Source organism: Pithys albifrons, chromosome 8 (assembly GCF_047495875.1).
Source record: "Pithys albifrons albifrons isolate INPA30051 chromosome 8, PitAlb_v1, whole genome shotgun sequence".
Classification (NCBI taxonomy): Eukaryota; Metazoa; Chordata; class Aves; order Passeriformes; family Thamnophilidae; genus Pithys; species Pithys albifrons.
The window spans coordinates 41,113,445-41,125,207 of record NC_092465.1 but is presented as its reverse complement, the minus strand read 5'-3'; the positions used below and the strand labels follow the sequence as shown (position 1 = coordinate 41,125,207).

Here is an 11,763-nt window from a genome sequence, read left to right as displayed (position 1 = left end):
GTTTTTGAGGGAAAGCTGCTTGTGGTGCCCCTCCTGGAGCTTTAAGGTGCTAATTCAGGAAAGAAGGAGGAGGCTCAACAGGGCAGGAATAACTCCCCCCTCCACCTCTCCTGGCTTCAGCTGAGGTTGGAGCTCAGGAGAAACTTCTGCACTGGAAGGATTTTCTGTGCCCTCCAAACCCTCTGGTTCCTCAGCCCTAAATCTCCCCTTTCTCCAAGGGAACCAAAAGGAATTGTTTGGGACTAACAGTGCAAATCGAATTTCCCGTGGCAGATAAAGGGGAGAGGGGTCAGACACGAAGAGGCTTCAGATGAAAGGAGAATTAGGCTGGAACTCTCCCAGGATAACTCAATCCCAGGCTCGTTTTCAACACCCCACCATGTGAGAGGATCCCTAATGAAGCCCCACAGATAAGCCCAGCCAAGGCAATTTGTTCTCCAGCACATGCAAAGCATCTCCAGGCCCCTGGAAGGGGGGGAAGAGCATCCCTGTGTTTGGGGCCACCATCCATCAGCCCTGAGGGAGCCAGGCAGGCCCAGGTCCAGCCAGAGCTGGGGGAAACCCCACTGGGGTTTGGGTTGGCAGATATTCCTCCTCCTCCTTTTCTCCTCCTCCTTTTCTCCCCCTCCTCCTTTTCTCCTCCTCCTCCTCCTCCCTGTCCTCCCAGGCTGCATCCCACAGGAGCTGGGCTTGGAGTCCTGGCTGCCCCAGCCTGCAGACAGACATTCTCATGGGCACAGAAGGGCCAAGGGGGTTGCAGACCCTCTTCTCTTGGCTGCACTGGCACTCCCAGACTTGGCACAGTTGGTGAAGGCCTTGGGATGCTCCCAGTGGGGTTTTCCTTCATCTCCACATCAACTTCCCTCTCTTTTTTTTCCCCAAGCTCTCCCCACCTTTCCCCAAGAGGTATTTTATCCTCTTTGATCCCAACTTTCCTCCTCCTGGAGCTCAGCAGAAGATCTGGGAGCACCCACAGCCAAAGGAACCGAACCAGAGTTGGGTAACTTGGCACAGTTGGTGAAGGCCTTGGGATACTCCCAGTGGAGTTTTCCTCCATCTCCACATCAACTTCCCTCTCTTTTTACCCAGACAAAGCTCTCCTCACCTTTCCCCAAGAGGTATTTTATCCTCTTTGCTCCCAACCTTCCTCCTACTGGAGCTCAGCAGAAGATCTGGGAGCACCCACAGCCAAAGGAACCCACCCAGAGTTGGGCATGGAGAGGGGACACCCCTGGGATCCCTGGAATTTGGGGTGCCAGTTTTCCCTCCAGGGATTTTCCTGGCTTTCCCTCACTGGTTTCCCTTTGGGGGAAATCCAGACATTCTTAGAACCCCCAATTTGAGTGGGATTTTTATTTTTGCAGGCACTGCCAACACCCCCCTCAGAGCCACGAGGGATCTGGGAAGCTCTGGGAACTTCTCCATGGACATCCCAACATCCCCATGGGGGTATTTTCCCCAAAAAAACCCCCACTTTGGCACCGAGATCTACTTTGTGGAAATCTCCCAGCCCACCAAAAGCTCTGGATGAAAAGATCAGCAAGAGAAAGCAGAGTGGTACTATAATTAACTTTTTTTTTCTTTTTATTTACACCACAAGAATAACAAGTTGTCATAATGTGGTACAAAATACTGGACTCCTAATAAAGTTGAAATCGAAGTCGGTACTGTCAGAGAAAAGACACCATTGGCCAGTAAAAAAAACCAAAACAACAAAACAAAACAAAATAAAGAGAAAAAAGAGAAATAAACCAAACCAAACAAAAAAAAAAAAAGAAGAATGAGAAAAATATTCCAACTCCACCAAGTTAAAAGATGAGCACAAAGAATCACTGAAAGGAGGGTCCATACAATGAGAGTGAAGTTGTGTCCAAATGACAGAAGAAAGGGCGGCTGCTGCCAATGGTGACGTCATACTGAGCATGGATAGGTATAAAGTAGAATATAATATAGTTACAACTTTTTGATACTACATATCTGTAATAAGCTCTCGGGTGGATAATGTTTCAACCCCTCCCCGCCCTCCCCAGCCCCACTTTTATATATATATTATATATATAAGTTTGTCATCCTCATAAATTGGAAAATAGCGCCTCCACTATGGAGCACAGAAAAGTGTTAATTTATTTTCTTTCAATAGGATACTTTTTTTTCATTTTTTTTCTCTCTTTTTGTTTTTTTGTGTGTGTTTTGTCTGTTTTTTTTTAATTTTATTTTCAGCGATATCAAAGACAAAGCGAAGCCGAGCTGAGAACGAGCCCGACCTCGCGGCAAGGAAGGAAAAAAAAAAAAACCGCGTAAATTTTTGCCTTTCGCCGCAAAAAGTCTCGTTTTTTGTCCTTTTTTTTTTTTTTTTTTTTTTTTTAAACCACAGTGTTGCACAGTACGCAGTGACTGCTGAAAAGCGAAACCGAGCACTGAAACATCCTGGAGGAGAAGAAACGATTCCTCCTTTACAAAACCAACCCCCCCTCCCCCGAAAAGTCCTCCTTGGAATTCCTTGGAATTGTCGCATCCAAACCTGCCCAACCCGGCGGGAAATCAAAGCGCAAAGACCAACCAAAGGAAAGGAAAAAATCAGGATAACAAAGCTCATCATGACACAGGCAGGTGACTCGGTGTGGTGGGTGTGGATCCCCCAAAAACACTGTTTGGTTTTTTTTTCCACATAAATACAATAAACTCTGCGATTGGTTAAGTCACAAGTGCTGGAGAAACGTCTTAGTTTGTTTGTTTGTTTGTTTTCTTTTCTTCTTAAAATGAGCAATATTGAAGCAGTCCTTGCTTTGTTTGGTTTGAGTTACTCTTTTGAACAACAGAAAGCACTGAGTTCTCCACTCAGTTCCGTGAGACAAAAAACTTCCCACTCTCCTTCCTTTGGGTGTGACAAAAACATCCCAACCTTCAGTCTCCGCAAATGCCACGAGAGGAAAAAAAAAACCCCAAACCAAAACGAAACAAAAACCAACCCCAAAAAAACCCCCAAAAAACAACAAACCAACCCCAAACCACCGTTCAATTTTTTTTTTTGTTTTCTTTTGTTGTCGTTTTCAAAGCTGCCAAGTTTGGCGTGCAAAATCTGTATACAATATAAAGACATGCCAACCTTACAGACCATGCAACCTCGAGGTGTAGGAAACTTAAAAAAATATATTCATATATATTTATATATATATATATTTATATATATCAATGCCCGTCAAAGAACGTGGGCCCAAAAAGGTTTACAAAAGGAAGAATGGAATGAAGAGGTGACCGTGACTAATAAAAAAAGGAATGTTTTGTATCGAAAGTTAAAAAAAACCAAAAACCAAGAAACACCCCCCCAAAAAGAAAAAAAAAGAGAAAAAAACCTGCCCGATGGTTATTTGTGTACTGCAAACTGGGCCTCACTTCGCTGTCAAGAGGATTGAAAGATGCTCCTTTTCTTCCTAAGCAGCTCCAAAGGATGCCCCGGGTGGCACCACTTGGGATGTGGGAACACCCCGGAGGAAAAGTCATGGAAATGAAGCAGCTCATGGCTCAAAAAGGCGAAAAAAATCCCCAGGGAGCCTCAAAACGAGGGCTCCTTCCCCTCCCTCCGTGCCTGGAGAGCATCCCCTGGGAACAGCATGCCCTGGGAATCCCGAGGGAACAGCATTCCCTGGGAAGAGCAGCCCCAGGGGAAGTCGGGAAGAGCATCCCAAGGGAAGAGCAGCCCCAGGAAACTTGGGAAGAGCATCCCAAGGGAAGAGCAGTCCCAGGGAAGAGCATCCCAAGGGAAGAGCAGCTCCAGGGAAGTCAGGAAGAGCATCCCAAGGGAAGCCCCAGGGAAGCGCAGGATGCTCAAACAAATCCCCGGCACTCGGAGTTTGGAGGAGCCTCGGGGAAAAAAAAATCTTTCCATCCCTGGCAAAAAGCTGAGGGAAAGAATGGAAAGGAAGGAAGGAAAGAGGGAAGGAAGGAAAGTGGGATCCTGACAAGCTCCTCCAGGTTTCCCAAAGGAACCAGCTCAGCTCCTGGGAATGCCCAAAAGGAAGGAAAAAGCTTTGCCACGACCGAGAAAGGGGGAAAAAAAAAACCTTCCAGGGAAAAGCTGGGAAGAGAAAGGAGGATGCAAACATGGGCACTGCCCACAGAGTGGGCACAGCAGCACAAACCCCACCCATGCCCAGCGTGTTTTCCCACGGGATTCCCTTTGGGAGATGCCAAGGACGGCCCTGAAAATCCCGACTTTCCGTCATGGCTCAAATCCCACCATGTCTGCGCCTGAACTGCACTGGAAAGGGAGCAATAAAGCCAAAACCTCCTGCCTTCTTGGCTTCCCATCCCTGAGGGGATGGAAAGGGCTGTATGGAAAAAGAGGGAGAGGCTCCAGGATGGAATAACAGGGATGGAGGAGAAGTGCGGGAGGGCATCGGGAACGGGGATGCTCCAGGATGGCCAACTCCTCATGGAAAGGACTGGCTGCCTCTCCCACCTGGAACTCCCAGGGGGAAAAAGCACCTCCAGCCCCACCAGCGATGGGGAGAGGAGGAGAGACAAAGAGAGAGGGTGGTGGGAGAGAAAACACCAGGAATGAGCGTCCAAGGAGCCTCCAAGAGGCATCCATTGGATCCACGATGCCAAAGGTAGGTAAGAAAATTCCTTATTTTCTCTACTGGAAGAGAATGGAGGAAATGTAGTGATCCAAAAGAGCCCATCAGGTGCCCTCCTCTGCCACAAAACGTGTCCATTCCCGGAGCAGAAATCCAGCTCCATCCCATGCCACAATTCCTCATTCCTGCAGGAAGCTGCTCGCTGTCCCAAAGGAGGGAAAAACCACCGAGGGAAAGGAAAAAAAAACCAAGGAAAAGCAAAGTCGGAGTCAGAAAAGCTGGAGGGAGGGTGAGATGCGAAAGGAAACCTGCCAAGGGGGGGAGAGAAAGGGCAGTCACACAACTGAGGCTTCCAGAGGAGGGGGGAAAAGATCCATAGAAAAATGAACAGCAAATTCATCAGCTTCGCTATAAAAACTCTTTGTTTTCTTGTCTTTGTTAGAAAAGGATCACAACTAAAAACCTTAAATTAAAATACAAATGTTTAGGGTAGTTGCCCAGTGGCTCAAGTGTTGGCTTTCTGAAAGACTTCCCAACCTGCTGCCTCCAAGTCCTCGAGTTTCCACCTGGATCCTTTTCCAAAAGCACCTTGGCCATTTCAATTCCCAAATCTCTCCCTAGGGAGCTTCCAATGGCTACTGTTAAGAGTATCCATTTATTACAGATCTTTCTTTTTGTTGTTGTTGTTGTTGTTGTTGGTTTTTCCTAGAAATGCATCATAAATATTTGTCTCAATAATTCATAAGGAATCCGGTTTCTAAGCTTGGAATACATTTGGAATATACATTATACACATATATATATTTATACCTAACAATTTAAGCAATATCTCATGCTAGTTGCTTTTCATAAAAAGCATTCCAGTCTTAAAACCTGCAGTTGTGTCTAATACATGCTCTGACAACCAAATTGAGAAGTTCAATTACTAGAGAATGTAGAAGAGAGAGAGAGAGAGAGAAAAACATCTGAAAATTTGTTGTTAAAAACGGCTGAATTTCAAAGACCCAACAGTATTTGCCACTTTTTTGGCAACTACCTTATTTTTTTTCCTTTTTTTTTTCCTCTTTTTTTCTTTTTTTGAAACAGCAATGAAAGAAACCAAAACAAATCCAAACTTGTGGAGAGTTTTTGGAGACACTCCATCCTGCTGATGCTTCCCACCATCATACCAGCACAAGCCAAAAAATCCTTCCTTCCTGATGCCACTCCTTGGCTTTCCCAAAGAAATCTTTTCCCAGAGGAAAAAAGATTCAGGAACTGCTGCGTTCTTTGTGGTTTATGTTTGATTTTTTTTTTTGTTTTTTTGTTTTTTTACTTAAGGCATTGTTCCTCAAACTTCACAAAATCCAGCTGCACCCAATCCATCCATTGTTTTTTTTTTTTTAGAAAAAAAAAAGGCACAAACTCATCTTCAGATGGCTTTGGAGACCATAAAGCCGACTCCACCCGGGCTCCCATTCCCCCTGGCCTTGCCTTCCCTTGGCTGTGAGGTGAGTCCCTCGTTCCCTGGCGCTGCCCGTTCCCAACACGCCGTGCCCCCAAGAAGTGCCCGTCCCCACGGGCAAAGAGCCATCCCAAAAGGTCCCAAGAAAGGAAACTGTGCCATGGGGGGTGGGGGGGCAAGCGGGCACTGCCCAGCTCTGGGGCAGCAACTCCGCAGCACCAGTCGGACGGGAAGGTTTGTCTCCTTTCCGTGCTTGGCGTCCAATCTTCCATTTCTGTCGGTTTTTATGTGGTTTTTATTTCCTTTATTTGTGTTATTTTTTGGCAGCTCTGCCCAAGGCTTGGCGGGCGTCGTCCCTCGTTGGCGCTCCCGGTGAGGACCAGAGGGAGAGCACCCAACGTGTCAGTCCTTTGCTGCTCCTGCCCAGCGGTTTGGGGCGAGGAGAGACTCAAAGATAGGCAGAGAGTCCTGGTTTGTTGCTTTACACCTGGCTGTCCTTCCGTGTTCTGGAAACAACCGCGACAGGACGCAGGAGTAACAAGAGAGAGCTTCTTGGCAGAGCTTCGAGACGAAGACGAACAGACAGGAGACCTCCAGCTCGAGGGTTGATGCTACAGGGGAGGCTCCTCCTCCATGGGTTCATCCTCAGGTCTGGGGGATTCAAAGGGTGGGAAAGGGAGGGAAGAGAGAAAAGGGGCTTGAGCACCACAGAGCTGAACGAGTTCTGGGGTCAAGTTTCCCACCTTGCGTTCCCACCACCTTCCCACCAAGACGGGATCAGCTGGCTCACCTGGAATCAAAACTTGCTGCTGAGAAGAAGGGGATTTGGACAATCTGTTCACACTTCCTGAGCTCTGGTAGCCTTGGGGCCGTGCCCACTGCCCTGGGGAGCCTGGGCAGTGCCCACCACCCTCTGGGGGAAGAGCCTTGTCCTGAGATCCACCCAAACCTGCCCTGGGGAGCCTGGGCAGTGCCCACCACCCTCTGGGGGAAGAACCTTGTCCTGAGATCCACCAAACCTGCCCTGGGGAGCCTGGGCAGTGCCCACCACCCTCTGGGGGAAGAACCTTGTCCTGAGATCCACCCAAACCTGCCCTGGGGAGCCTGGTCAGTGCCCACCACCCTCTGGGGGAAGAACCTTGTCCTGAGATCCACCCAAACCTGCCCTGGGGAAGAGCCTGGTCAGTGCCCACCACCCTCTGGGGGAAGAGCCTTGTCCTGAGATCCACCCAAACTGCCCTGGGGAGCCTGGACAGTGCCCACCACCCTCTGGGAGGAGAACCTTGTCCTGAGATCCACCCAAACCTGCCCTGGGGAGCCTGGACAGTGCCCACCACCCTCTGGGGGAAGAGCCTTGTTCTGAGATCCACCCAAACCTGCCCTGGGGAGCCTGGTCAGTGCCTACCACTCTCTGGGGGAAGAGCCTTGTCCTGAGATCCACCCAAACCTGCCCTGGGGAGCTTGTTCAGTGCCCACCACCCTCTGGGGAGGAACCTTTTCCTGAGGTCCAACCTAACCCTGCCCTGGCACAGCTCCAGCCATTCCTTGGGGTTCTATCACTGCTCACCACTTTGTCTCAGTTCAGCAGGTGGGACCAGTTTATCCCTGTGTGGGTGTGACCAAAGCTGTGGATTCTCCACCCTCCATTCATTGCCCACCAACTGTTCCCAATGGCCCATTGGCAGCAGCTGCCCAGGGCACACCTGACCCCTCAGGCTGGGAGCTGGCTGGGAAAAAACCTGGCAGAGGAGCTGGGAGAACTCCCCTGCAGGGAGTCCTTGGCACCTCCACACCCACCTGAGGGCTCAGCTCTGCTCATGGGCCAGCAAGGATTCCAAAATCCCCCCTGACTCCCAGAGTCAGATTCCCCAGTGTGGAACTCCCTGCCCTGGGGGAGGCACTGGGGGCTCCCACCTGCACCTGAGGGGATGGAATCTTGCGGGTTGGGACTTCTGGGACCACTCAGGAGATCCAGAGGAGGAGCAGAACCTGGACAGGAGGAGCCCACCACTCTCCACCAGACTGTGCCATCATCTGCACCACTTGTACAACATTAACATTTTCTGCAGCAAAATCCCTTCCACTTTGTGGTCCAAACCCACGTGTTGGAGCAGAAGGGTCAGGCACATTGTGCACAACCCAGGAGAGTCTCATGGAGGGCAGGAGGGGGTGACCCAGGGTGGGAAGGGGAGCACTCACCTCTTCTCGGCCGCCTTCACGCCCACCGACAGCGACGCCATGGCCGTCACCGTCTCCGCCTCCTCCGTCTCACACTTCTGGGCCTCCACCAGGGAATAGCCCACGGTGGAGGCAGAACGCTGCAGGGAGTGCCAGTACTTGCCTGAGGGAAGGGCACAAGAGGGGCATCAGGGTACTTGTTCCTGCTTTGCCAGCCCTCAGATCCACCAGGAAAGCCTCATGGCACCCATGTCACCTCGACCCCTCCTTGCTGATCCCACTCTGAGGTGCCCAAATCATACCAACATTTCCTTTCTCACATCAAACCCCTCAGAAACTTCCAGACTAAAGGTTGGAGAGGGAAGGATTCAGTCCAGAGTTGGACTTGGACACCTGCATTCAGTCCCTAATTCTCCCACATGCTTTTTGTGGGCAAGTCACTCAAAGCTAAAGAAGTCCAAGCTGGATTTAGAAAGGCTGGAAAAGATCTCCAAGATCATCAAGTCCAAGCTTCAACCTTCAAGGTATTTTTTTATGTTACGTCAGCAGTTTGCCCCCCTTTTTCATTGGAAAAAGCTGCAGAGGAAGGGAATAAAGGATGCTCTCCTGGCCCCCCCAGGCAGGACACACCCAACTTCTTGGTACCCAAAAAGCCACAGCAAAACCTCACCCAGAGAATTCAAATTCTGAAGCCATTTGGCATTTTTAGGGGAACCTCTCCCCATGATGTTTTGGTGTTTTTTAAGCTCTATTTTCACCCTGTAAAAGGGAGACAACCCTGTCCAGTTTCAGACATCAAATGTTTGATGGGGGAAGATGTCAGGCCACAGCAGTGGGATCCTGTGTTCCTCCAAGAATTCCCACCAGGAAAGCTTCAGGGCAGTGATTTTAACCTTCCTGGGTGACTAAACCTGAAAATGTCTGAAAATCAGAAAATGGCCTGAGCTAGAAGGGACCCACAAGGACCATCCAGTCCAACCCCTGGCCCTGCACAGACACCCCAACAGTCCCACCCTGTCCAGAGCCTGTCCCACTTCCATGTCTATCTATCCTTAATTAATGGATGCCACAACACCCAGCAAGACTCATGTTCTTCAGAGATACTTCATTGCTTTTACAGAAATTAGAGCAAGCTCTAATTGCAAGACAGCCTGTCCTTTACAGAGATTTTTAATATTATTCAGTTGAATTTGATGATCTTAAAGATCTTTTCCAACCCGACCCATTCCCTGACTCTGTAATTGCCCTCAATCAACTGCTCCTCGTGCACTGGGGTGGCACAGCCAGACCAGTTTGTGGCCATGACAGTGCCCACCAGGAAACCAGGACATGGGCACATGGAGTTGCCAGGACATGGAGAAGTCCAACAGACGTCCCATGGGACAACCCAAAAGGGAAGCAGTTGGATCCGTGGGGTTACTCACTGTGGATCTCGATCACCTTCTCCATGGAATGCACTGCATTGGCATTTGCCCTCTGCTGGAAAACCTTCTCTGGAAGAGGGTCAAGCTGGGAAGAGAAACACCAAAGGAATGTTATCCCTGAATCAGAGAGTCACAGTCTGGTTTGGGTTGGGAGGGACCTCAAAGCCCACCCAGTGCTACCCCCCTGCCATGGGCAGGGACACCTCCCACTGTCCCAGGTTGCTCCAACCTGGGCTTGGGCACTTCCAGGGATGGGGCATTCTCTGGGAAATCCATTCCAGGGCCTCTTCACCCTCACAACCAGGAATTCCTTCCCAATATCCCCTCTAACCCTCTGGCAGTGGGAAGCCATTCCCTGTGTCCTGTCCTTCCATCCTTGTCCCAGGTCCTTCTCCAGCTCTCCTGAAGCCCCTTTAGGGGATTGGGGTCTGAGGAGACCTCAAAGCTCATCCCATCCCACCCCCTGCCATGGGCAGGGACACCTCCCACTATCCCAGGTTGCTCCAAGCCCTGTCCTTGGACACTCCCAGGGATGGAGCAGCCACAGCTTCTCTGGGAATTCCATCCCAGCTCCTCTCCAGCCAGGAATTCCTTCCCAATATCCCACCTAACCCTCTGGCAGTGGAAGCCATTCCCTGTGTCCTGTCCCTCCATCCTTGTCCCAGGTCCTTCTCCAGCTCTCCTGGAGCCCCTTTGGGCACTGGCAGCATTCCTTCCCCTCCTTTCCTACAGTTCCCACATGGCTCTGGGAGGCTTCCCAAGGGAGCAGAGCCTGCCCATGTGTGTGCACAGGCAGGAGCCTCCACTACCAAACCACATCAAAGGCCACCAGGGCTGCTGCCTCTGCAGGGAGGGGGTGGCAGCAAAGACCTCCCTAAAAGTCCTGCTTCCTGCTTTTTGATGTGTGGAAAGTTGGGGGATACGGGCCTGGGAACTGCACACCCTTCCAGCCCACCTGGGACAAGCGGGAACAGGTCTAGGATGGAGGACTGTCAAGTGTCTTAGAGTTGGGATTAAAAACAAAACCAACAAAACAAAGCAGTGTTTTTTAGCTCTTTCCAAAGGAAACAAGGAGGCCTAAGAGAGGAGGGGGCTGCAAAAAACCCTCAGAGAAACCCACAAGAACAGAGGTTGGGGTGGGAGGGACCTCAAAGCCCATCCAGTGCCACCCCCTGCCATAGGCAGGGACACCTCCCACTGTCCCAGGTTGCTCCAACCTGGCCTTGGACACTTCCAGGGATGGGGATCAGGGCAGTGGTGGGATCATCATTCCTGGAGGGATTTAAAACACTTTAATCCTACTGACTTTAAAAGGGGTGGGGGAAAAAAAGGTAAGAAAGCTGAAGTATCCAAAGTTTCCTCTGGAGGAAAACCCCCTGAATCCAGACCCTGAAACTCCTTGCTGTGTTCCTCTGTCTTGTCCTTATCTCACAGCCATATCCCTTGACCTTTCCAACCAAAATCCCTGACCCAGCTGAGGCTTTTCCTCCACAGCAACGTGCAGGAAATACAAAATATAATTCCAAGGGCAAAACACAACTGCAAAAAGGGCTAAGCAAGCACCAGGTCTGGAGGGGCAACACAGAGAAGGGAAGGCTTGGAGAAGGAATTCAGAAAGAAATTCGAATTGTTCTTTTACAAAGAGCACAAAGAGAGTGATTCAGATAAAGGATGAACCAAAAAAATCAGTTCTTGGCTGTTTCCCTCCTAATTCAGATTGACAAGCACAGGTAGTTTGTAAATAAAATAATACTCTTTAAATCAAGGAGTGTGAAAGGACATAAAGTGATGCTGAAAGTTTGGAGGGTTCTGGGGGAGGAGCTGCCCAAATCCAGGGAGGGCAGAGCTTTGGAAAAGACCTCTGGGATCACCGAGTCCAACACCCCCTTGCGCCACCGAGTGCCACGTCCAGCCCCTCCTTAAGCTCCTGCAGGGACAGTGACTCCACCAACCACCTCCCTGGGCAATCCATTCAAGTGTCTGGCCACTCTTTGTGTGAAGAACTTCTTCCTGATGTCCAACCTAAGTCTTTGCTGGTGCAGGTTAAGGCTGTGCCCTCTTGTCCTACTGCTGGTTCCCAGGGAGAAGAGACTGACCCCCATCTGGATAAAACCTCCTTTCAGGGAGTTGTGGAGAGCAA

At 50.1% G+C, this 11,763-nt stretch overlaps 1 protein-coding gene and 1 pseudogene across 6 annotated transcripts in view; both read right to left on the bottom strand.

The window, feature by feature from the left end:
• Positions 1–1,290: 1,290 nt before the first annotated feature.
• LOC139675375 (uncharacterized) lies at positions 1,291–5,853 on the bottom strand (annotated as a pseudogene).
• Positions 5,854–5,945: 92 nt separating this feature from the next.
• The window catches only part of HDAC4 (histone deacetylase 4), a 175,880-nt gene continuing 170,062 nt past the window's right edge, over positions 5,946–11,763 (bottom strand). For all 6 annotated transcript variants that reach the window (XM_071562873.1, XM_071562872.1, XM_071562877.1 and 3 more), the window contains exons 25-27: positions 9,624–9,708; positions 8,221–8,362; positions 5,946–6,672 (exon numbers count right to left, since the gene is read on the bottom strand). In XM_071562873.1, coding sequence (XP_071418974.1) covers positions 6,633–6,672; positions 8,221–8,362; positions 9,624–9,708 — 267 coding nt within the window. In that variant the 3' untranslated portion in view covers positions 5,946–6,632. The remainder of the gene's footprint in view (positions 6,673–8,220; positions 8,363–9,623; positions 9,709–11,763) is intronic.